Raw genomic sequence first — 27401 nt, 5'->3', positions numbered from 1 at the left:
CTAAAACTAAACAATAATCTAAAACTAAACTAAAACCAAACTAAGCTACTAAATTAAAACTCTAACTAAAACTCTTTAGCAAACTGTAGCTAAACTAAAACTCTAATCTAAAACTAAACTAAAACTAAACTAAAAATAAAGGTAATGAATAAACTTAAAATAAACTAAAACTAAACAAAACTAAACTAACTAAAAGAAAACTAAACATTAAACTAAAACTCTAAACTAAAACTAAACACTAATCTAAAACTAAACTAAAAATCTAGACTAAACTAAAACTAAACTAGCTAAAACTAAACTAAAAATAAATTCTAATCCCTAAACTACTAAAGTATAACTCTAACTAAAACTAAACACTAATCTAAAACTAAACTAAACTAAAATCAAACTAAGATACTAAATTAAAACTCTAACTAAAACTCATTAGCAAACTGTGGCTAAACTAAAACTCTAATCTAAACTAAACTAAAAGTAAACTAAAACTAAAAATCTAGACTAAACCAAAACGAAACTAACTAAAACTAAACTAAAAATAAATTCTAATCTCTAAACTAAACTAAAACCAAACTAAGCTACTAAAACTAAACTAAACTAACTAAAACTCTAAACTAAAACTAAACACTAATCTAAAACAAAACAAACAGTAAAATAAAAATATAAATAAAAATCTAGACTAAACTAAAAAAAAACTAAAAGTAAACTAAAACTAAAACTAAAAATCTAGACTAAACTAAAACTAAACTAAACTAAAACTAAACACTAATCTAAAACTAAACTAAAAATCTAGACTAAACTAAAACCAAACTAAGTTACTAAATTAAAACTCTAACTAAAACTCATATGTAAAACGAAAACTCGTAACTAAAAAACTAAATTAAACTAAAACTCTAAACTAAAATAAAACTAAACTAAACTAACTAAAACTCTAAACTAAAACTAAACACTAATCTAAAAATAAACTAAACTATAACTCTAACTAAAACTAAACACTAATATAAAACTAAACTAAACTAACTAAAACTCTTAACTAAAACTAAACACTAATCTAAAACTAAACTAAAACCAAACTAAGCTACTAAATTAAAACTCTAACTAAAACTCTTTAGCAAACTGTAGCTAAACTAAAACTCTAATCTAAACTAAACTAAAAGTAAACTAAAACTAAAACTAAAAATCTAGACTAAACTAAAACTAAACTAAACTAAATAAAACTCTAAACTAAAACTAAACACTAATCTAAAACTAAACTAAACTATAACTCTAACTAAAACTAAACACTAATCTAAAACTAAACTAAACTAACTAAAACTCTAAACTAAAACTAAACACTAATCTAAAACTAAACTAAAACCAAACTAAGCTACTAAATTAAAACTCTAACTAAAACTCATTAGCAAACTGTAGCTAAACTAAAACTCTAATCTAAACTAAACTAAAAGTAAACTAAAACTAAAACTAAAAATCTAGACTAAACTAAAACTAAACTAACTAAAACTAAACTAAAAATAAATTCTAATATCTAAACTAGTAAACTAAAACTATAACTAAAACTAAACACTAATCTAAAACTAAACTAAACTACCTAAAACTCTAAACTAAAACTAAACACTAATCTAAAACTAAACTAAAACAAAACTAAGCTACTAAATTAAAACTATAACTAAAACTCATATTTAAAAAGAAAAATATTAACTAAAAAAAACTAAAATTAAAATAAAAATCAAAATAAAAATCTAGAATAAAATAAAACTAAACTAAACTAAATAAAACTCAAAACTAAAACTAAACACTAATCCAAAACGAAACTAAAAATATTAAAAAAACTAAAAACAAACTATCTAAAAATAAACTAGAAATAAATTATAATCACTAAACTACTAAAGTATAACTCTAAATAAAACTAAACACTAATCTAAAACTAAACTAAAACCAAACTAAGCTAATAAATTCAAACTCTAACTAAAACTCATATGTAAAAAGAAAACTCGTAACTAAAAAAATAAAGTAAACTAAAACTCTAAACTAAACTAAAACTAAACTAAACTAACTAAAACTCTAAACTAGAACTAAACACTAATCTAAAACTAAACTAAACTAAAACCAAACTAAGCTACTAAATTAAAACTCTAACTAAAACTCATATGTAAAACGAAAACTCTTAACTAAAAAAACTAAAAGTAAACTAAAACTCAAACTAAAAATCTAGACTAAACTAAAACTAAACTAACTAAAACTAAACTAAAAATAAATTCTAATCTCTAAACTACTAAGCTATAACTCTAACTAAAACTAAACACTAATCTAAAACTAAACTAAACTAACTAAAACTCTAAACTAAAACTAAACACTAATCTAAAACTAAACTAAAACCAAACTAAGCTACTAAATTAAAACTATAACTAAAACTCTTTAGAAAACTGTATCTAAAATAAAACTCTAATATAAAAATAAACTAAAACTAAAATAAAAATAAAGGTAATTAATAAACTTAAAATAAACTAAAACTAAACTAAAACTAAACTAACTAAAAGAAAACTAAAAATTAAACTAAAACTCTAAACTAAAACTAAACTAAAAGTAAACTAAAACTAAAAATCTAGACTAAACTAAAACTAAACTAACTAAACCAAAACTAAACTAAACTAAAGTAAACTGCTAAATTAAAACTCTAACTAAAACTCATATGTAAAACGAAAACTCTTAACTAAAAAAAACTAAAAGTAAACTAAAACTCAAACTAAAAATCTAGACTAAACTAAAACTAAACTAACTAAAACTAAACTAGAAATAAATTCTAATCCCTAAACTACTAAAGTATAACTCTAACTAAAACTAAACACTAATCTAAAACTAAACTAAACTAACTAAAACTCTAAACTAAAACTAAACACTAATCTAAAACTAAACTAAAACCAAACTAAGCTACTAAATTAAAACTCTAACTAAAACTCTTTAGCAAACTATAGCTAAACTAAAACTCTAATCTAAAACTAAACTAAAACTAAACTAAAAATAAAGGTAATGAATAAACTTAAAATAAACTAAAACTAAACTAAAACTAAACTAACTAAAAGAAAACTAAACATTAAACTAAAAATCTAAACTAAAAATAAACACTAATCTAGAACGAAACTATAAATCTAGACTAAACTAAAAATAAACTATCTAAAACTAAACTAGAAATAAATTATAATCCATAAACTACTAAAGTATAACTCTAACTAAAACTTAATACTAACCTAAATATAAACTAAACTAACTAAAACTCTAAACTAAAACTAAACACTAAGCTAAAACTAAACTAAAACCAAACTAAGCTACTAAATTAAAACTCTAACTAAAACTCTTTAGCAAACTGTAGCTAAACTAAAACTCTAATCTAAACTAAACTAAAAGTAAACTAAAACTAAAAATCTAGACTAAACCAAAACGAAACTAACTAAAACTAAACTAAAAATAAATTCTAATCTCTAAACTAAACTAAAACCAAACTAAGCTACTAAAACTAAACTAAACTAACTAAAACTCTAAACTAAAACTAAACACTAATATAAAAATAAACAAACAGTAAACTAAAACTAGAACTAAAAATCTATACTAAACTAAAAAAAAACTAAAAGTAAACTAAAACTAAAAATCTAGACTAAACTAAAACTAAACTAAACTAAAACTCTAAACTAAAACTAAACACTAATCTAAAACTAAACTAAAAATCTAGACTAAACTAAAACCAAACTAAGCTACTAAATTAAAACTCTAACTAAAACTAATATGTAAAACTAAAACTCGTAACTAAAAAAATAAAGTAAACTAAAACTCTAAACTAAAATAAAACTAAACTAAACTAACTAAAACTCTAAACTAAAACTAAACACTAATCTAAAACTAAACTAAACTATAACTCTAACTAAAACTAAACACTAATCTAAAACTAAACTAAACTAACTAAAACTCTAAACTAGAGCTAAACACTAATCTAAAACTAAACTAAAACCAAACTAAGCTAATAAATTAAAACTCTAACTAAAACTCTTTAGCAAACTGTAGCTAAACTAAAACTCTAATCTAAACTAAACTAAAAGTAAACTAAAACTAAAACTAAAAATCTAAACTAAACTAAAACTAAACTAAACTAACTAAAACTCTAAACTAAAACTAAACACTAATCTAAAACTAAACTAAACTATAACTCTAACTAAAACTAAACACTAATCTAAAACTAAACTAAACTAACTAAAACTGTAAAATAAAACTAAACACTAATATAAAAATAAACTAAAACCAAACTAAGCTACTAAATTAAAACTCTAACTAAAACTCTTTAGCAAACTGTAGCTAAACTAAAACTCTAATCTAAACTAAACTAAAAGTAAACTAAAACTAAAACTAAAAATGTAGACTAAACTAAAACTAAACTAACTAAAACTAAACTAAAAATAAATTCTAATCTCTAAACTCCTAAACTATAACTCTAACTAAAACTAAACACTAATCTAAAACTAAACTAAACTAACTAAAACTCTAAACTAAAACTAAACACTAATCTAAAACTAAACTAAAACCAAACTAAGCTACTAAATTAAAACTCTAACTAAAACTCATATGTAAAACGAAAACTCTTAACTAAACTAACTAAAAGAAAACTAAACATTAAACTAAAACTCTAAACTAAAACTAAACTAAAAGTAAACTAGAACTAAAAATCTAGACTAAACTAAAACTAAACTAATCTAAAACTAAACTAAAAACAAATTCTAATCCCTAAGCTACTAAAGTAAAACTCTAACTAAAACTAAACACTAATCTAAAACTAATCTAAACTAACTAAAACTCTAAACTAAAACTAAACACTAATCTAAAACTAAACTAAAACCAAACTAAGCTACTAAATTAAAACTCTAACTAAAACTCTTTAGCAAACTTTAGCTAAACTAAAACTCTAATATAAACTAAACTAAAAGTAAACTAAAACTAAAACTAAAAATCTAGACTAAACTAAAACTAAACTAAACTAACTAAAACTCTAAACTAAAACTAAACACTAATCTAAAACTAAACTAAAACAAAACTAAGCTACTAAATTAAAACTCTAACAAAAACTCTTTAGAAAACTGTAGCTAAACTAAAACTCTAATCTAAAAATAAACTAAAACTAAACTAAAAATAAAGTTAATGAATAAACTTAAAATAAACTAAAACTAAACTAAAACTAAACTAACTAAAAGAAAACTAAACATTAAACTAAAACTCTAAACTAAAACTAAACTAAAAGTAAACTAAAACTAAAAATCTAGACTAAACTAAAACTAAACTAACTAAAACTAAACTAAAACTAAACTAAACTAAAGTAAACTGCTAAATTAAAACTCTAACTAAAACTCATATGTAAAACGAAAACTCTTAACTAAAAAAAAACTAAAAGTAAACTAAAACTCAAACTAAAAATCTAGACTAAACTAAAACTAAACAAACTAAAACTAAACTAGAAATAAATTCTAATCCCTAAACTACTAAAGTATAACTCTAACTAAAACTAAACACTAATCTAAAACTAAACTAAACTAACTAAAACTCTAAACTAAAACTAAACACTAATCTAAAACTAAACTAAAACCAAAATAAGCTACTAAATTAAAACTCTAACTAAAACTCTTTAGCAAACTATAGCTAAACTAAAACTCTAATCTAAAACTAAACTAAAACTAAACTAAAAATAAAGGTAATGAATAAACTTAAAATAAACTAAAACTAAACTAAAACTAAACTAACTAAAAGAAAACTAAACATTAAACTAAAACTCTAAACTAAAACTAAACACTAATCTAAAACTAAAATAAAAATCTAGACTAAACTAAAACTAAACTAACTAAAAATAAACTAGAAATAAATTCTAATCCCTAAACTACTAAAGTATAACTCTAACTAAAACTAAACACTAATCTAAAACTAAACTACACTAACTATAACTCTAAACTAAAACTAAACACTAATCTAAAAATAAAATAAAACCAAACTAAGCTACTAAATTAAAACTCTAACTAAAACTCTTTAGCAAAATGTAGCTAAACTAAAACTCTAATCTAAACTAAACTAAAAGTAAACTAAAACTAAAAATCTAGACTAAACTAAAACTAAAATAACTAAAACTAAACTAAAAATAAATTCTAATCTCTAAACTAAACTAAAACCAAACTAAGCTACTAAAACTAAACTAAACTAACTAAAACTCTAAACTAAAACTAAACACTAATCTAAAACTAAACTAAAAGTAAACTAAAACTAGAACTAAAATTCTAGAATAAACTAAAAAAACTAAAAGTAAACTAAAACTAAAACTAAAAATCTAGACTAAACTAAAACTAAACTAAACTAAAACTCTAAACTAAAACTAAACACTAATCTAAAACTAAACTAAAAATCTAGACTAAACTAAAACCAAACTAAGCTACTAAATTAAAACTCTAACTAAAACTCATATGTAAAACTAAAACTCGTAACTAAAAAACTAAAGTAAACTAAAACTCTAAACTAAAATAAAAATAAAATAAACTAACTAAAACTCTAAAATAAAAATAAACACTAATCTAAAACTAAACTAAACTATAACTCTAACTAAAACTAAACACTAATCTACAACTAAACTAAACTAACTAAAACTCTAAACTAAAACTAAACACTAATATAAAACTAAACTAAAACCAAATTAAGCTACTAAATTAAAACTCTAACTAAAACTCTTTAGCAAACTGTAGCTAAACTAAAACTCTAATCTAAACTAAACTAAAAGTAAACTAAAACTAAAACTAAAAATATAGACTAAACTAAAACTAAACTAAACTAACTAAAACTCTAAACTAAAACTAAACACTAATCTAAAACTAAACTAAACTATAACTCTAACTAGAACTAAACACTAATCTAAAACTAAACTAAACTAACTAAAACTGTAAACTAAAACTAAACACTAATCTAAAACTAAACTAAAACCAAACTAAGCTACTAAATTAAAACTCTAAATAAAACTCTTTAGCAAACTGTAGCTAAACTAAAACTCTAATCTAAACTAAACTAAAAGTAAACTAAAACTAAAAATAAAAATGTAGACTAAACTAAAACTTAACTAACTAAAACTAAACTAAAAATAAATTCTAATATCTAAACTACTAAACTATAACTCTAACTAAAAATAAACACTAATCCAAAACTATACTAAACTACCTAAAACTCTAAACTAAAACTAAACACTAATCTAAAACTAAAATTAAACCAAACTAAGCTACTAAATTAAAACTCTAACTAAAACTCATATGTAAAACGAAAACTCTTAACTAAACTAACTAAAAGAAAACTAAACATTAAACTAAAACTCTAAACTAAAACTAAACTAAAAGTAAACTAGAACTAAAAATCTAGACTAAACTAAAACTAAACTAACTAAAACTAAACTAAAAATAAATTATAATCCCTAAACTACTAAAGTATAACTCTAACTAAAACTAAATACTAATCTAAAACTAAACTAAACTAACTAAAGCACTAAACTAAACACTAATCTAAAACTAAACTAAAACCAAACTAAGTTACTAAATTAAAACTCTAACTAAAACTCTTTAGCAAACTGTAGCTAAACTAAAACTATTATCTAAACTAAACTAAAAGTAAACTAAAACTAAAACTAAAAATCTAGACTAAACTAAAACTAAACTAAACTCACTAAAACTCTAAACTAAAACTAAAGACTAATCTAAAACTAAACTAAACTATAACACTAACTAAAACTAAACACTAATCTAAAACTAAACTAAACTAACTAAAACTCTAAACTAAAACTAAACACTAATCTAAAACTAAACTAAAACCAAACTAAACTAAAACTAAACTAACTAAAACTAAACTAGAAATAAATTCTAATCCCTAAACTACTAAAGTATAACTATAATTAAAACTAAACACTAATCTAAAACTAAAATAAAACCAAAATTAGATAATAAATAAAAACTGTAAATAAAACTAATATTTAAAACGAACACTCGTAAATAGAAAGCTAAAGTCAAGTAAAACTCTAAAATAAACTAAAACTAAACTAAACTAACTAAAAAACTAAACTAGAAATAAACACTAATCTAAAACTAAACTAAACTAAAACCAAACTAAGCTACTAAATTAAAGCTCTAACTAAAACACATATGTAAAACGAAAACTCTTAACTAAAAAAACTAAAAGTAAACTAAAACTCAAACTAAAAATCTAGACTAAACTAAAACTAAACTAACTAAAACTAAACTAAAAATAAATTCTAATCTCTAAACTACTAAACTATAACTCTAACTAAAACTAAACACTAATCTAAAACCAAACTAAACTAACTAAAACTCTAAACTAAAACTAAACACTAATCTAAAACTAAACTAAAACCAAACTAAGCTACTAAATTAAAACTCTAAATAAAAATCTTTAGCAAACTTTATATAAAATAAAAATCTAATATAAAATAAACTAAAAGTAAAATAAAAATAAAAATATATAATAAAATAAAACTAAACTAAACTAAAACTAAACTAAAAATAAACACTAATCTCTAAACTACTAAACTATAAATCTAACTAAAACTAAAAACTAATCTAAAACTAAACTAAACTAACTAAGACTCTAAAATAAAACTAAACACTAATCTAAAACTAAACTAAAACAAAACTAATCTACTAAATTAAAACTCTAACTAAAACTCTTTAGCAAACTGTAGCTAAACTAAAACTCTAATCTAAACTAAACTAAAAGTAAACTAAAACTAAAACTAAAAATCTAGACTAAACTAAAACTAAACTAAACTAACTAAAACTCTAAACTAAAACGAAACACTAATCTAAAACTAAACTAAACTATAACTCTAACTAAAACTAAACACTAATCTAAAACTAAAATAAACTAACTAAAACTCTAAACTAAAACTAAACACTAATCTAAAACTAAACTAAAACCAAACTAAGCTACTAAATTAAAACTCTAACTAAAACTCTTTAGCAAACTATAGCTAAACAAAAACTCTAATCTAAAATAAACTAAAATTAAACTAAAACTAAAAATAAAAATATATACTAAAATAAAAATAAACTAAACTAACTAAAACTCTAAACTAAAACTAAACAAAATATAAATTATAACACTAAACTAAACATTAAACTAAAACTAAACTAAAATCTAAACTAAACCAAACTAAAACTAAACTAAAATAAAGGTAATAAATAAACTTAGAATAAACTAAAAATCTAAACTAAATAGGTAATAAAATAATAAACTAAAAATCTAAACTAGCCCAACCTGCAATCCTCTTTTTCTAATATTTCCGCCCTCCTGATTTGCTGAGAAGGAGGAAGTATCCGACTCGCTGATTGGCTGGGAAGGGAAACATGTGATCTAGCTGTTTCCGGGAAACTCATAGCATTTGGCTCGAGCAACAACAACAAATACTATTTCTGGACACCATGACATTCGCCTCAAGCTTGTACATGTCCAAAACAACAACAAATACTATTTTTGAATCATAACATTCGCTGAGAGCGTGCACTTACAACAACAACAACATCGACCTTGGAAATTTGGGTCATTGACACACTTTGATTACGCAATCAATTTCTCAGAAATCCATTTCCCCTAGGGACTCTATGCCTATATTAGGACCATAAACCACGTGGTGATCGTGGGAGTTTTAAAAAAAAGTGTCCGGATTGGGATTCGAAGGGGTATTGTAATCGTGGGAGTAGAACCCCCCATTCTACTACCGATTCAGGCTCAAAACGAGCAGAAATTAATTTGAGTAGAGTTCTAAACCCCTATGCTTTCTAAAAGCCAGAATATAATTTGTACTTTACTGAAATTTTTTTTAAATGTTTTTATTTTTATAACTTTAAGAAATCAAAAATTAATCAAGATTTTAAACCTTCAGTTCACTATAGAACTGGAATATAACCACAAACTTCCTTTTCTATATGTTTTAATTCTTAATAAGTCTCCTGGCCTGGGATTTTCTCTTTATAGAAAGCCTACGCATAACAATAGGTATTTGCATTTTTCCTCCAACCACTCTCCCTGCATAAAAAGAGGAGTTGTTATTTCTTTGGTTGACCGAGTAATAAGAATATGCTCAGAGCCTCACATAAACTCAGAATTGAACTATATTAAGGACATTTTATTTTGCAACGGCTACCCTATAAAATTACTTGAGACCATTATAGACAAAAGACGAAAAAAGTAGAAAAGAATGCATCAAATCCACAAACCCCAACAGATATCGTCCCATTGGTGGATGATAAGAAACTTTCACTGTTCTACCCTATATTTCAAAATTGAGTGACAAATTGAAAAGAATCCTTAAAAAAATAAACTTAACGTCGCCTTTAAGAATTCAAATATTACACAGAACTTTTTTAATAACGGCAAATATAAAACTAGCCCCATTCTGGTTAGTGGTGTTTATAGAATTCCTTGTTCTTGTGGCTGTTTTTATGATGGTAGAACCCAACAGTGATTGGGGGAGAGGTTACCTGAACATAAGTCCTCAATTGACAAGGCCATGAGGTTACGCCAAAGGCCGGAGGTTTTTGATTCCGCCTTGGCACAACATGTGTACAAGAGTCCACACCATTTCATTTTGTTTGACGAAACCTCCATTGTTGCACCCGTTAAAAGTCTCACGCAGGTTTTCAGGGAGGCGGTTGAAATAAAAAAGCACATTCACCAAAAGGTAGCTCTAAATAGGGACACTGGAGAAATTTTTCTAAGTCCCATTTATGACAAAATTATTAATTCTGATCGTTTTTTACATACATCCACAAAAAGTTATATTGTGCAATCGAATAGAGTCTCCGATAATATTCAAACTGGAAAATGATAAGCCTTTAAGAGTGTTTTACGTAAAATGAAATTGTGAAATGCCATTTAGACTTGTGTTTTTTATTTAGTTGTCCTTTCACCGTTACTAGGAAAGGGTCGTCCAATTTTAGTTTGGTGTTTTTATTTTAAGGTTTGGTTTTTATATTTTTATCAGTTTTATTTTGCACTGAGGACGGTCAAACTTAGGTCTTGACCGAAATATTTGCATAATTTTTCAATTTTCTCACTGGCTGTTAATTGTCCTCTTTTTCTTCATTTCTTCGCGATTTTTTGTTTTATCATGATTAGCCAGTGTGGTCTCAGAAATTATTTACGACTAGCTTAAGGGGAGCTTTTGACCAAGTTTGTTCTTAACTATTTTGATTTGTCTAAAAAACGCGCCAACCTTATTAATCAACAAGAATATTTACTGCGTTGTAGAGTAAAGAGAATTCTTCCGAATTCACTTCGTTTCCGCCTAAACCTTGGTACACACTCCGAAAGGCAATTTCGGGATAGAGTCGGTTTTCAGTCTTTGATTCACATTTTAAAAGACCAAAAAAACGACGTTTTTTCCTTAGTAATACAATTTCAAAAACTCCACATTTTCAACAGCAAAACCTTTCACCGACAGATTTTCAGCAGATTTCTTGAATATTTCAGAATACTTTCAGCCACGACTTTTGTATGGCTAGGGCTCGTTTATCAGAAAAGTTTGAAAATTTAGAATACGAAAAATTTCAGAATTCCAGATGTTTTCTTCCGAGATTTTGTCCTGGTCCGGTCATTGAGAACCTATCTTCTAAAGTTCTTACTCCGGAAGAAACCCATGTTTTGTCCAAGGGACCTAAATTTTGCCTACCTCAAGCACAAGTGAATTTCGCAGATATAGTCTCTAATGTGGAGGCGGGTATATTTGGTTCACATGGTGCTTTGGAAAATCCAGATTTACTTCGAGGAGAGGTGGTTAAGAGTATTCTTGATTTCATTCCATATTCCTCAAGGTCAAAAAACCAGGAAACACAAATTCTCAAAAATAAAAAAAAACCCACACATCATTATCACCAGGGCTGATAAAGGAAATAAAATTGTTATCCTTGATAAGACTTCATATAATACAAAAGTTACAGATATTTTATCCGACACCCATACTTACAAGCCCATATATTCAGACACCACCGATAACTTCACCCGTTTAGTACGAAAGGAGCTAGGAATTTTGCAAACTGAAAGACTTATTACTCCACTAATGTATAAATTATTTTACCCCAAAGGTTGTTCAGATCCTAAATTTTACGGGCTCCCAAAAATCCACAAAGATGGCGTCCCTCTACCCTCAATTGTGGCTTCTTATAGCTCTCTGATTGCAAGATTTGGGAAATGGTTGTCAACACTTTTTCGCTCCCTTATGCAAACGCGAACGTCATACATAAAAAATTCAGTTTACCTTATTGAAAAATTAAAAGACCTTGAAATAAAAAAAGATACAATTTTGGCCAATTTCGATGCCATTTCTATGTATGCGTCTTGCAATATTAAAAAATGTGAACTAGCTCTTCAAAATAAATTAGAAGATAATATTGACCAAATGGACTACAAAACAGTGGATATAGAAAGTATCATGCGTCTCGTCCGGCTTTGCAATAGTTCCTCCTCATATTTCCGATATAATAATCAATTTTTCACCCAAATTAGGGGTTTACCCATGGGTACAAGTCTTTCACCATTTTTGGCAACTTTTTATATGGAATTCATTGAAACCTCTGCTCTGAAAAATTTTCCTATGAAACACCGGTTCTGGGGTCGGTTTGTGGATGATGTTATTTCTGTGTTGGAGCTTGGAGGAGTCAATTAACTCCTTCTTAACTCATCTAAACACTTTGGACTCTAACCTTCAGTTCACTTTAGAACTAGAACATAACCACAAACTTCCTTTTCTAGATGTCTTAATTTTTAATAAGTCTCCTGGCCTTGAATTTTCTATTGATAGAAAGCCTACGCATAACGACAGGTATTTGCATTTTTCCTCCAACCACTCTCCCTGCATAAAAAGAGGCGTTGTTATTTCTTTGGTTGACCGAGTAATAAGAATATGCTCAGAGCCTTACATAGACTCAAAATTGAACTATTTTAAGGACATTTTATTTTGCAATGGCAACCCTATAAAATTACTTGAGACCATTATAGAAAAAAGACGAAAAAGGCAGAAAAGAATTCATCAAATCCACAAACCCCAACAGATACCGTCCCATTGGTGGATTATAAGAAACTTTTCACTGTTCTACCCTATATTCCAAAATTGAGTGACAAATTGAAAAGAATCATTAAAAAACATAAACTTAAGATCGCCTTTAAGAATTCAAATATTACACAGAACTTTTTTAATAACGGCAAAGATAAACCCGCCCCATTCTGGGAAGTGGTATTTATAGTAATCTTTGTTCTTGTGGCTGTTTTTATGTTGGTAGAGCCCAACAGCAATTGGGGGAGAGGTTATCTGAACATAGGTCCTCAATCGAAAAGGCGATGAGGTTACGCCAAAGGCCTGAGGTTTTTGATTCCGCATTGGCGCAACATGTGTATGAGAGTCCACACCATTTCATTTTGTTTGACGGATCCTCCATTGTTGCCTCCGTTATAGGTCTGACGCAGGTTTTCAGGGAGGCAGTTGAAATAAAATAGCACATTCACCAAAAAGTAGCTCTCAATAGGGACACTGGAGAAATTTTTCCAAGTCCCATTTATGAAAAAATTATTAATTCTGATCGTTTTTACATACATCCACAAAGTTATATTGTGCAATCGAATAGAATCTCCGATAATAGTCAAACTGGAAAGCGATCAGCCTTTAAGGGTGCTTTACACAAAACGAAATTCTGAAATGCCATTTAGACTTATGTTTTTCATTCAGTTACCCTTTCACCGTTCCTAGGAAAGGGTCGTCCAATTTTAGTTTGGTGTTTTTATTTTAAGGTTTGGTTTTTATATTTTTATCAGTTTTATTCTGCACTGAGGACGGTCAAGCGGAGGTCTTGACCGAAATATTTGCATAACTTTTTCAATATTCTCACTGGCTGTTAATTGTCCTCTTTTTCTTCATTTCTTCGCGATTTTTTGTTTTATCATGATTAGCCAGTTTGGTCTCAGAAATTATTTATGGCATCTATTGCACAAAAATAATTTGTTTAAATGAAAAGGCGGATGAGGTGTATTTACGTTATTTGCATACTGAAATGCTAGCACCTCATTCGGACTTGCATACTTTTGATGGTATTTTTACGGATTGGGTTGATAGTACAGTAACAAAATAAGATAATGTTAGTGAGGTGGGTAGTGGCTTGGTGGTTTTATTTATTGAGAGTTTAGATGTCAATGTGGTTGAATTTAAAAAGAATTTTATTGTAAGAGGTGGGTGGGGAAAGGTGGGACGAAAATATAATGATGATTTAAAGGAGTGTAAAGGTGTACAACACTTCAATTTTGACACAGGCTTCAGTGCTTCAAATACACATTTGTAGTGGCAGCTTACGGGTCTCTGTAAAAGTATGCTAATTAAGACAATTTTGGAAGATTATGCAGTTAATGGGAGCCCGAAATTCCCTTAAGTAGATTTTAATGGTCAAATTGATCAATATCCAGCAACACTTAATGGGATAACTATTTTTCAGCAAGCTAAAGCACATTCAAAGATTGGTCTTACTGTTTTACAACATGATACAGAATTTGAGGGGGGTAAGCGCAGTAATAAAAAAGGGGTAATGATTTCAGTGAAGGCCCCTTCCATTGAATATGTGGAACATTGGGTATGGCTTCCTTACAAGCCAGCCAGTGAAGCCGATCCAACTGAACATTTTTTTCCAATACCAAAGACTAGTCTGGGTTTAAGTGAGGGTAAAAAGGGGAGGTGAACATGCTACAGTGTTCAACATTTCTTTATAGATTCCAAACCGAATTAAAGTTAAAAAATCATATGAAGCATTGCAAAGGCCATGAATACCAATATTTGCAAACGATTGGTGGAGACAGGGCCATCTTGCGATTTAAGAACTTCCAGAATTCACTCCAACAAAATGACATGGTGGCTTTAGACCACGAGGCCACCCTCATTGATGTGTAAGATCTTTCAGATTTAAATAATGTTAAAAACATGAGGCCATTGCAGTCTCTTATGCTCACGCACAATAAGACTCGTTTAATACCATGCAAATGGTAGAGGTAGTTGAGAGATTGGGTGGGAATGATTGTAAGCTCTCAGTCATGACAGCACTTATAAAAAAGGCAAATAACGCATTATCACGGCTGCGAAATACATCCTATCCAATGACTCTATCACCAAAGGACAAGTTGGCCATTAAAACTGAAAAATTTATTGGGTTTGTAAGGGAGAATTTGTTGAGGCTAAAGGCGTGAATAAGGCATTATCACGGCTGTGAAATACATCCTCTCCAATAACTCTATCACCAGAGGACAAGTTAGCCATTAAAACTGAAAAGATATGTTGGGTTTGTAAGGGGGAATTTTTGAGGCTAAAGGGGATAATGGAGAAGGGGGTAAGGGGAAAGGGGGTAAAGGGAAGTTCCGCGATAACGATCATTTGAGCAACCCAATTTTATCGGGATTGAGTAATTTTCGTGGAGTGGCCCATCGATCATGTAATTTAAAAATTAGTCATCAGTATTTTCTACCTGTTTATATGCACAACTCACGCTATCATTTGAAATTCTTATTACCGGTGTTTGCCTGATTGCAATGAGGTGAAGTTATAGATGGCGCATGGATAGAGGGTTCTTTTTCTATAATATCATACCAAATTCGTCTGAAAAGCTGCTGCTCTTAGAATTCAAATGACGAAAAATGGACAACATAAAATGTGCTTGAATAAGATCTGTTTTCAGACTCCATTAACTTCTTTCCCAAATCCCAAAGACAACTCATTCAAGTAAAGAAAATCAGAAGCTCATTCAAGTATGTAAGGGCATATACCTATATGAGTGCTACAACTCCACAACGAGGCCTCGTGAGGAACAATTGTCGTCCATCGCTCCGTTCTGCAATTCACTTTACGATCGTCAATGCACCACTGCCGACTATGAATTCACCAAGAGGGTTTGGGCTAAGGGAGGATGTAAGAATGGGTGGGATAATTGTAGCTTGTACCTGGCAAGTGATGTATTGACGTTGCTGGATATTTTGTGTAAGAATACTGATAAAATACATGCGAAATGTGGGTTATTATTTTTCTACTCCTCATCTGGTGATGGATATAATTCATAAAATCAGTAAAGAGGAAATAGGCCTGATCATAGACGTGGATCAGCATCTGTTTATAGAAAAATCAATTAGGGGAGGGTATTTTTTTCCAAGGAGATCGTATCCTTAAAACTGACCCGACTTTAAAAGATGCCAGTGTAAAGTTGGAAGCAGGTTTTCTGGATATGAACTCGCTTTATCCTCTGGCAAAGTCTAGCTAGTCTTTGCCGTGTGGTAATTACAAAAGGCTTAAAGATCCTTTTGCTTCAGTTTTCCCCGACATTGTCAATGTTGAGGAGAAAGGACCATAAGGATTTTTTTTAATCGATAGAGAAATACCGGTGGAATATCATGACTCAGTGAAGGATTTTGTTTCCACGGGCATAAGCAGACTGGTGACTAGGGACTCTTTGAGTCCATACAGTATTTCCTTGGTAGAGGATTGGGGTGTGCATTGGACACCTTCAAAACAAAAACTTATCGCCGAACTTCATCCAAAAGAGAATATTGTTGTACATCAAGTTCTTTTGCGATGGATGGTAGCCAACATTTTCAAGGTCACAAAGAAACATTGAGCCCTCCAGTTTGACCAAAAACCCTATTTGAAAATGTCTATCGAAACTTTTGTCAGAAAACTTTCTGAAGCGAAAACGAAGGTTGAAAAGGAAATCTTTAAACTCATTTTGAATCCAGCCTTCGGTAAAATGTGCAAGTGTACGCAATTGAAGTCGTCATGACGTTGTTACCGACCCAAAATAATGACTAGGAATTTTTGCCGATCCGAACTTCACATCATTCACCATCATAGACTCCGATATTGTCCTCTTTCTTAGAAAAAAAGAAATGTTATTTTAAATAAAAATATTGCAGGTGGCAGTGCAATAACAGAAATTTCCAAAAAATATGTTGTCATTCTTTTACAATGTGTTTAGGCGCCAATGGCCGGGGGAGGGAAAAATTCAAGTATATTATTAGGATACCGATTCACTCTTGTCAAAAGTTAAAACGAGAATTTATTAGAAGATTTGGAAACAGGTGCGTGCATTAGGTCTCAAATGGACTTTACCAATTGGGACCAGTCCATTTACCCGGATACGAGTCCATTTACCCGGAGGTCTCGAATGGACTTTACCAATTGGGACGAGTCCGTTTACCGGGATAGTGAATCGCCAGGCCCCAAATCAATTATTAATGTTAAAATTCGAGCCGGGGAGAGACTTGATTTCCAATGGTGTGCTTGCAGTTATGAAGATATACTGTATGCAAACACGCACCCTTGCTGTACGCAAGGGATGACACTATGACCTAGACACTATGTGGATCAGAATTTCGACATGAGTTCTTATAGAGACTTTCCGGAAAGTAGTTTAGTTCCAAGAGCAAAAGGCATGGCGATTCACTCTTGACAATATAAAAACTACACAGTTTTAGTGGATATAACTGCCATATCCCTCGTATTGGATAAAGTCTATGTGTGCGGATGGTGAGACGGTGCTACTCCACGGACATAATCTAACTTCTGACTGAGGTTTACGTCAAGATTATAGACATCACCTCGGTCGGGAACAAACTCAATAGTAAATGACAGGAGGGGTGGTAGGATCGTTTTTCTTATAGATGTGATTTTTTTGCAACTCAGTAGTGATTTTATTTTTAGCAAGGTAGAGTTTTTTTCTTCTGTAAATTAAAATTGTTGAAAAAAAAATTTTTCTTCATGCCTCAGGGCGGCTCGGGGGGACCCGGCCTTCGGCTGGCCACCGCCAGTGGCCGCCGTGCCCTTTCGGGGGATGGGCTCGTGGGGTGACCCCTTTCTAATTGTGATAAGTGCTTTTTAGTGTCTTTTTATTCTATAAGAAAAGTATTATTGTTTTGAATTTATTTTTGATAGTGTCTTTTTATATTAATATCTGAAAGATGGCGATAGATTTATCAAGACGTAACATGTTACCTGCGCAATGAGCAAGCAGTTGACACTCGTCTTCAGCTATTACTTTTACGCATGAATTATATTTAAATAATATCACCTTTAGGAATTTTATTCTATTATATCTACCATCATTAATGATGAAATTTTTCGTTAGTTCAAAGAAATTTAATCTCTCAGTGTCATGACAATGTACACAAACATTTCCAATGGTGTCACCGTTAGTGCTTCTTTCATAGTTCACATATTTGTCTTTGTCAGCATTCAATGCTACGACAACTCTATCATGTAGACATACTTTCTTGAAGTATTTCATTTTCACTTTGTCATCGTTGCTATTATTCTGTTCAATGATGTTACCTGATGGTAGACTACCAGTGATACTAGCAATATTCATCCATGCTTTGCTTTTCTTACAGTTGTCTCTAATTTCCTTGGCGATGTTTAAAAATTTATTATCGTTTTGAATTTATTTTTGATGCTGCCTTTTTATATTTAAATAAACATGTATAATTTTTCTGTAATGTAGCTTATTTGTAAATAAAAAACTGTATTATTTTTTTTATATTGTTCTTGAATCATATTATGGAAATTATTATCTATTCATGGGACATATGCATTCTACAGTCAGTTGTCTTTTGACACTGTAAGGGACTATTTATCAATTTAAAACTCCATGTTGATCGTTTCTTTGTGGACTATCAATGTCTGGCAAAACGACACTTAAAAAAAATATAATTCAAAATCGGGATAACATGTTTTAAGGAAATTGCAAAAAAATTATTATTGGTACAGCGTTTGGCAAGAACCCTATGATAGAATACAAACTATTCCCACAGACACGAAATTCATACAGGGACTAGGCATTTTCAATAGTATTGAACAAAAATCTTGGTTGATTATTGGTGATTTGGCGGAATCTATTGAAGAATGGTCTCAGGAGATTATACAGTTGTTCACTGTCAGATCGCATCATCAACGAATTTCCTTAGCCCTAGTTTCTAGACAATCTCTTTCAGCAGAGCAAGTGTATGGGTACATTTGCTTTGGATTGCACCTACTAAATCATCTACAGGGTTGTTCGTGATTCCAGTTTCCTCATAACTTGAAGGCAAGTGTATCCGGGTGAACCCAAATTTTTACTCTCGTCCCACAATCAGGCTACCAATAAACCCTATGGCTATATTATACTGGACCTGAATCAGAACACACCCGAGGACGTGAGTGTAGTCATCGATAATGTTGATAATGAAATTACTGTATATCTCCCGGTGAACAGTAAAAAAGTTCGTTAGTTGAAATCATGACACTGAAGAAACTAAATGAACATCAACATTAATTCACCGTCCTAGGTAATTCAAAACCAAGACTTAGGAAGGACATAGTCAAACATGGTGTCGACAGAGAACAAATTAATCGCATATCAGAACTTTTTTTAAATTTAACTGAACGCAATTTTCAACTGCCAGAAGGTGTTAAGCAACAAACAAAGCAACATCTTTCACTTTTACGTGCCCTAGCAGCAGCAAGCAAAAATAAAGGAAACGATTTAAAAGACAATTAAAAGACTTCTTGAAGCAAGTGGTAGCTTCTTTACACTTATACCTCCAATTGAGCTCGCCCTTTCACCAAAGGAGCATTTCGAGGACAATCTCAATAAACTCATTAACAATGAGACAACTTCCGACGATGAAAAATTCATTTTGCTTCAAAATGCACTTCGCCGAGTCGACAAACATAAACTCTATCGTGAGATACCACTCAATGTAAATATCATTGATCACAAAAAGAAAATTAATCCACCATCAACACTAACACCAACAACAACAACACCACCGAAGGAGCAAGAACATTTGTCTGAAGTTTCGACAAGTGTTGCATATGTAATGCCACATTCCTATCGTGAGCAGTGTAAATAACTCTTAACTTATCTCACTAAATTTGAACATGTTCAAAGTGAAGTTAATGGGATTCAAGTTATAATCCATGGCAAGACCTACACTCTAATTGATTTATTATCAGATTTGGTCACAAATCATAAGAGGCTTATGTCATTTGAGTAAATTTTTAAACTCATTAAATTTACCCAAAAGTCTTATTGGTAATAAACATGTTTTAAAAGGATTAAAAAAATTTAGTCAAATATCAAAAGCTGTTTTTAAATAAATTTCGGAAAATACTAGCACGCCAAGTAAAAATGATTTAATAAGAGTGATGGAGGAGACTCAATTGAAGACGTCCTAATATCACTGCCTCTCCCTCGCTAACACCTGTTAGTATGCAAATGGGCAGTTGACACTTCACTACGTGTTTACGTTCAAAATGGTTGAAGCATTGCAACATTCTTATTAGTATATTGGTGAAGTGGGAAGTTTAAGTTCCCCCCACCACAGTTGCACTAGTCAGTGGACTTGAAAAGACGTTGGCGGCAGAGTATCTACAGAATGAATCAAGTTACACTCTACATCTTAATTGTAGAGTTCGTGGTAGTCACTAACGAAAAACTAAAGCCTTTTTCCTATTGCAAATATTACAAGCAGATCTTTTTACTGTAGATGGGATTCAACGGCGTCAGAATGAGCCATACAAGTACATTCTACTTGCAGGATTGCTATAAGAAGATCCAAACAGATCGGGTTTGTGACTTTGTTAATCCTCATGTAAAGAAAGTTCTATTGAAATATAATACAATGTTCTATCATAGTCATAGTCCGAAAAAGGCAGCATTGGCTGAACATTTGATAAGGACTATTCGACTTTTAATTTAAGGATATCGCACATTGAAAAATACTGCTGCTTTTATTCATGAATTAGATAAAATCATTTTGATTTATACTCAACGTCTTCATCGATTCCTGTTCAACTCAACCCCAATGGAACTTCATCATGACGTCAATACACTTGAAATTTTTCTTAAAGAATATTCCAATGGTGATGAGAAAAAAAGAAAAAAATGTTGGTGATACTGTTCAAATCAATCGAACTACTAATGTATTTGAAAATGGTAACTACTTATGGTCTAATGAACTTTTCAAACTCTCAAATGTCTTAGATACTACACCCTCAACGTATCGTCTACGTGACATGAAAGAAGATGGGATTCTTGGCGGTTTTAATATTATGAATTACAAAAAGCTAAAAAAAACTAGAATCTATCAGACTGAAAAGATATTAAAGACTCGTACTCGCTGGGGCAAGAGACTGTTGTTTCTTCGTTGGCTAGGACACATCTCTGATTTTGATTCGTGGATATCCGCTGAGAACGTACATAATTCCCAATGATTTCTATGTAACTTTTAAGTCCAACTTCTCAAACCCTCTCTATAGTGATTTGAATAAAACAAGTGATTTTGGAAAAAACTCTCCTCCACCATCGAATTCGATAATGGAAAGTATGAAGTTGCTCTTGTCGATTGTATACTCAAAAATACATAGGATATCCTGAGAAAAGATTGTACGCATGAGATTAGAGCTATACTATTCGATTGGTCCCTCTTTGTCTAGTATGAATGGGTTGAAACACTTAAATATAGTGAATATCCCAATGTCAAACTGAAATACAAGAATTTTGGTAGATGACTTATTTGTGTCGTACAATCAATAGAAAAATCTTTGCTCGTAAGAAAGGCACATCCCTATTTAATTATTCAATGGAACTCGGCAGGATTTACTTTAGTTCACCCATTGACAATCAAATGATTCACCGCAATGATAATCTGAGAGATGCTCTTGGCCTTAAACAGAATATGACCAGTTGCAAAAACGCTGGAAAGGTCAGTGGGATGAATCGTGTTATGTTTGAAGATTATCCAGCAGGTTTTGCCTTGGACTCTTGTATATTTCCTTATGCATCTTTTGCTGAAACATCGAGAGTTGGTAATTCAAATGTTCCCCTTCTACGTGTTCTTGAACGAAAAACCACCCATGAGCATGTTGATCAATACAATACAAAGCATCTTCAGTATGTTCCTGTAAACATTTTGTATTTGGAACTCTGTCAGTTAACATTGAGAAGTGAGTTAGGTGATCCTCTAGTAATAACAAAGGATTTGGGTGGGATTACATGTCATTTTCGGCCTATTCAACAACAATAAAGAGATGGCTAATAGAAAAAAGTTTTGTTTGTCCCAATAATGATTGCTATGTTACTTTTTTCCAACCACGACAATTGGGTCGTAGGGTGGACTATTATAAAGGCCGTTCGTCAATTTAGGGCTATAGTCTTGACAGTTGGCTTCATTCTGCCTATTTGAAGTAATGTCACACACAATATTCTCATATTAAGAATCACTTTCAGTGACAGCCAAATGAAAATCAGTAGGTTTATAATCATTGCTACCATTGTCCTTACAACGATGACGTAGAAACCATACTCTCTTCCTCTATTTACAATTGAAACGTTCTCCAAATTCTTCTTCCTAAAATAATTTAAATCCACAACGTTACCAATCTCTTAGAAATAAACTGAAATCACGCTTAGGGTTTTTCCAATCATACAAGGGTAAGTATTTTCCCATTGATCACACTTACGGTTAACTGTTTACCATGTACCAAGAACTGTTTGAAAATACAAAGTTCCATATTTTTGTAGATAAGAACATCTATATTAAGGTTCTCTGATAAGCTGAATCTGATGGTGTAATTTTCATTAAAGTTCTATGACTTTTAGGGGGTGTTTCCCCCTTTTTTGAAAATAAGACAAATTTTCTCAGGCGCGTAACTTTTGATAGATAAGACTAAACTTGATGAAACTGATATATTTGAAATCAGCATAAAAGTTTGATTCTTTTGATGCATCTATTGGTATCAAAATTCCGTTTTTTAGAGTTTCGGTTACTATTGAGCCGGATCACTCCTTACTTACGGTTAGTTACCATGAACTGTTTGATTTTTATGGTGATTTATTTCGCTTTTTTGGTTGGTTGTATGACAAATAAATACACACAGCTCAAAATAAAACTGTTTTCAGTAAAGTGCAAGTGACCTACTGGTCTTTAAAAGGTATCATGGGCATTGGCCCCACGCCTGTTTGTGGTCGTTCCTGCTCATTTTGATTTTAAATTAATTATCAATTGTTTGCAATTTCTATTTGTTTTGGGCTTTACTTATTTATTGATAGTGATTTATAATCATTTTGAACATCAATTACTATTTGACTTTGTTTCTGCTCGTCTTGGGTTTAACGTCGCTCTTTACTTTCCTTTGAAAAACTTCTTATGTGGAATTATATTTTTATAATTAATGACAAAAAATGAGGCTTTTAGGCTCATCGCTCTGATCTACACTACAGAATAATGTGATTTGCCTTAATTTAATTTTTAACTTAGTATTTGAACGGACGCATAAAATTGGACTGAGGCCCAGGCCAAAAAGGCCAATTGCCAACATAGCCCAAAAACTACTATGTTTTTTTGAAACTGAGGGGGCCATTGATGGATATGGCTTCCCCATAAATTTTACTGCTCCTATATCAGATGCTTTCTTGTTTTGACGGGGGTGACCTCATAATTTTTAGAAGATTGGAGAGACTCAGTCCTCCCTATTCGGGATAGATACTTTCAAAAATTTTCAGTTAATATATTATGGTTCCAGTGGAAGGTTGCCTTTTGTCAGTGTGGGATTGAACTTAGGTAGTGAATCCATCCTATCATTAGATAAGATAAGATAAGATATTTATTTAAAAAAGATCACTATCACAAGCCCACAAAGGGCCGAATTCGGACTTTGGAGTCGACAATATAAATGATTGCACTAAAACTGGCAAAAATGAAGCAACAACAACGAAATAGAAAAATCATAATGAACAATCATTTAACAGTCAATAATTAAAACTGTAAAAAGTCAATTAAAAAGTTAAAAAGATAAAAACTTATCAAACTAAACTTACACAAATACGAATCAGAAAAAGAATTATAATGGACATAAAAAAAAGGGAGGGGGGGGGGAATAAACGCATATGCACAGAAAAAAAAGAGTGAGACATAAATGCATATGAATTAAAAGAGACACTAAGAAAGTGTCAATAATCCAACTACAGTAAGTCAATAAAAGATTTAAAAAAATAAAAACTGGTCAAGAAGGGGGGGGAGACAAAAAAAGAAAAAAAGAAACGATTGGTACATTTTAGTCATTTTTCCTGTAAGACCGTGGACAAAAGTTCTTTCGTATCTCGAATGCACGCCGCGACTGGGGGACAAACACGTGATTGGCTCAGAAACGTCTCAAAATAACCGCAATAGCGATGAGGATGGATGTTTGGGGACATTACTTTCAGTCTGAGGATTTGTTATAGCATTTTTTGCAAAATGGAGGCAAAAATTAGTTCTTCGTCTCTCGACGGTCTCTAGGTTTGAAATATTTAACAAATACAAATACGGTATCTTGCCCTCTTTAAAAATAATTCTTAGAGCTCTCTTTTGGACATTTTCAATTTTTTGTGTTGCTTCATTAGAGAGGCCATGGTGCCACACAGGACAAGCGTACTCTAATATGGGACGCACAAAAGAAATGTATACTTGTAGTAAATGTGATTGGGGGCAACTGAATTTATTTAAAAGTTTAAGGAGGGAAAGCGAGGAGTTTGCTTGTCGTAGGCTATTATTTATATGGGCATCCCATTTCAAATTAGAAGAAATTGTAACACCAAGGAGTTTAAGAGATGTGACAGAGGTTTCAGGAGGTATAGGAGCAAGAAAAAGGGGAGGGGATTTAAGGAAACTTACTGAAACTATTGCGGATTTAGAAGGGTTAACAGTCATGTCAAGGGAAGAGGCCTCACAGGCAATATCTTGGAGTATGCCCATTGGGTTACTAAAGATGTTTTTATGACATATCTCGAAAACTGTCAAGTCATCGACAAATTTCCATCTATTGTCATAAATGGTTGAAAGGCTATTAATCATAAGTGAAAAAAGGAGAGGGCCTAGAATAGTCCCCTGAGGAATGCCATTAAATATGGGGAGATAATCTGAGAAACAATTTAAATATTTAACTGCTTGAGATCTATTAGAAAGAAAAGAGGCAACAAGCTTAACAAGGAAAGTTTCAATGTGGAATTCATTTATAAGTTTATCTATGAGTAAATTGTGGTTAATCAAATCAAAAACTTTTTGAAGATCAATAGAAATTAGATTAAGCCAAGTGTTAAGTTTTTCAAGTAGTTTACCCATTGTATCAACAACATTTATCAAGTACTGACAGGTTGACACGTATTTAAGATTATCAATCTCTCCAAGAACAATGAGGGAGAGAACTCTCGCCTTATGTCAGTCTTCGAGAAAACTTTCATAAAATTTTGAAAAAACTGACGCGAGGGTAATAGGACAAATGCCATCAAAACCAGGCTTCCCATTTTTCTTTTCGATTGGGGTAATAAAGCCTTGTTTCCAATATTGAGGGAACTGTCCAGATTCGGTAATTTCATTGAACAGGGTGGATAGGGGTTTTGAGAGGTAATCACTGATAGCTTTAATCAGTGGAACAGGAATATCTAAAGGGCAAATGCTTGATCGTTTTAGTTTTTCATTTTTTTTTACAACATCAAGTGGAGAAATATGTGGGAGTGAAAAAGGAACAGGAATATCTGGAAATTCGTAAGATAGTGGTGGGAGACTCTGGACAATAGAAGCCAAAAACTTATTGAAGTTATTAGCTGTGGTCTTTGGAGGTTCATTTATATTAAAATTTAGTTGTTCTTGACTCTTGCCGGTAAGTTTTTTAATTTCAGAGTACCAGTTCTTTGGTTTATCATGGCGCAAGTCTTTAATTTTATTTTTATAATAGGCTCGGGCAGCTTTTCTAATTTGACGTTTTAATTCCTTTCTTAACTTATTTGCTTCAGCTAAATTACCCCTCTTAAATAAGCTTATTTTCGTGCGGATTAATATTTTTATGTGATTATTTATGTAAGGTTTATCACTGGAGCACTTTCTGATTTTTTTTTTCTGGGAAACATAATGAATAGGAATCAATTAGTTTTTTGTGAAAAATCAAAATTTTGTCATCAAGGTTATTAGAATTATAAAGGCCTGACCAACTTTCACTGGTCAGCCATGATCCAAAAGAAAAAGTCCTGCGTCACTGAGGGGACGGCAAACCCCAATGGAGGTAGTAAAGGAATGTTCAATGGCTGAGGAGGGAGAAAAAAGAAGACAATAGTGGTAACTGCCTCCTAGTGGTGGCAGTGCTTGCGGGGAGTTATAAAACTTACTCATATTTGAACAAATAACATCCAGAGAGGTGTTACCTTTTGTTGTAGATATTTTATCCAGTTGTTTAATATTAAGAGAGGTGCAGATAGAGTCTATCCTCAGGTCATTCGCATCACCAAGTAAGCAAATACCAGCGTTCGGATACTTGATAACAAAAAGTCAGCACTTATAAGAAATTGTTGGATAAATTTGCGTTTCTTGTCAATACATTGGTTAAGGGAACGATAAAAGACGGCGGTTACAATTAAATTGAAAGGGCGGAGAAGTACTTTCGGTCGAAGGCTCAGCCATAGAATTTCATCATAATCTGATAAGTTGGGGGTGGGGATGAGTTTAGATTGGAGGTTATCTCGGACAAAAAATGATATACCACCCCCTTTTTCCCCGAGAGGGTGGTCGGGAGGGCGAAGTTTTATAAATTGAGTATAATTGCTAATTTTTAGGAAATCTGGGTTCTGGGACTGAACCTCTGTCACAGCAATAATATTAATTTTATGAATTTCAGAGATACCCTTGAGTTCGGTAATTTTGTCAAAATTTAGGCTCAGCATTGGTAAGTAGGAAAATTGGAAATTTAAACCTATTGGTGCATTGGGATTTTTTTTTTCAATTCGGGATGGAGTTATTTGGGGCTGAAGTTTGTGAGAAGGGTGTTGTGGGTAAGGGTGTGGTTTTGAGGCATTATTAAAAGGCGGGACTGGACCGGGCTTGAGAGAAAAGGAGGACAGCCAACGAATTATGGGAACACTATTAAGTTAGGATGGAACTGCGGAGGAATTCGTCTTACTATTTGAAGTTTTAGAAATTTTGCATGGATGTGTTACCTGTGGATCATTCTGCCTGCTTACTCTCAAACCAGAGTCATACTGGTAGGGTAGCCAGGGGGATAAAGTGCCAGGGAAGGGAGAAGGGTTTCCTGGTGATCTGGGAATAAGTCAAATTGGGAGTGATCTTTATATGGGGGTTGGGGAGGGGCAAGATGATGCTGAGGGAGGGAAGTAAGGTGGGGGGGGTCTGAGAGGGGAGGGGTTGGGTTTGTTTTGGCAAATAACGGGTGGAGTCCAGAACCGGTCGGTAACTTCTTGGACGCACGGAGAAGAACGGAGTCAAAAGGAAGGGGATTTTTGGGAGGAAAATGAGTAAGGGGG

General features: G+C 31.2%; 1 protein-coding gene across 1 annotated transcript in view; it reads right to left on the bottom strand.

Annotated features, from left to right (window-relative positions):
* The window catches only part of LOC148954737 (glucose dehydrogenase [FAD, quinone]-like), a 92479-nt gene extending 74039 nt beyond the window's left edge, over positions 1-18440 (bottom strand). The window contains exon 1 of the mRNA XM_089086483.1: positions 18068-18440. Coding sequence (XP_088942609.1) covers positions 18068-18440 — 373 coding nt within the window. The remainder of the gene's footprint in view (positions 1-18067) is intronic.
* Positions 18441-27401: the final 8961 nt, after the last annotated feature.

The sequence above is a fragment of the Artemia sp. Qi Xiang Cuo genome, chromosome 3 (genome assembly GCF_049724085.1).
Source record: "Artemia sp. Qi Xiang Cuo chromosome 3, ASM4972408v1, whole genome shotgun sequence".
In the NCBI taxonomy this organism is placed as follows: Eukaryota; Metazoa; Arthropoda; class Branchiopoda; order Anostraca; family Artemiidae; genus Artemia; species Artemia sp. Qi Xiang Cuo.
This window is presented reverse-complemented; position numbering and strand designations above follow the sequence as displayed.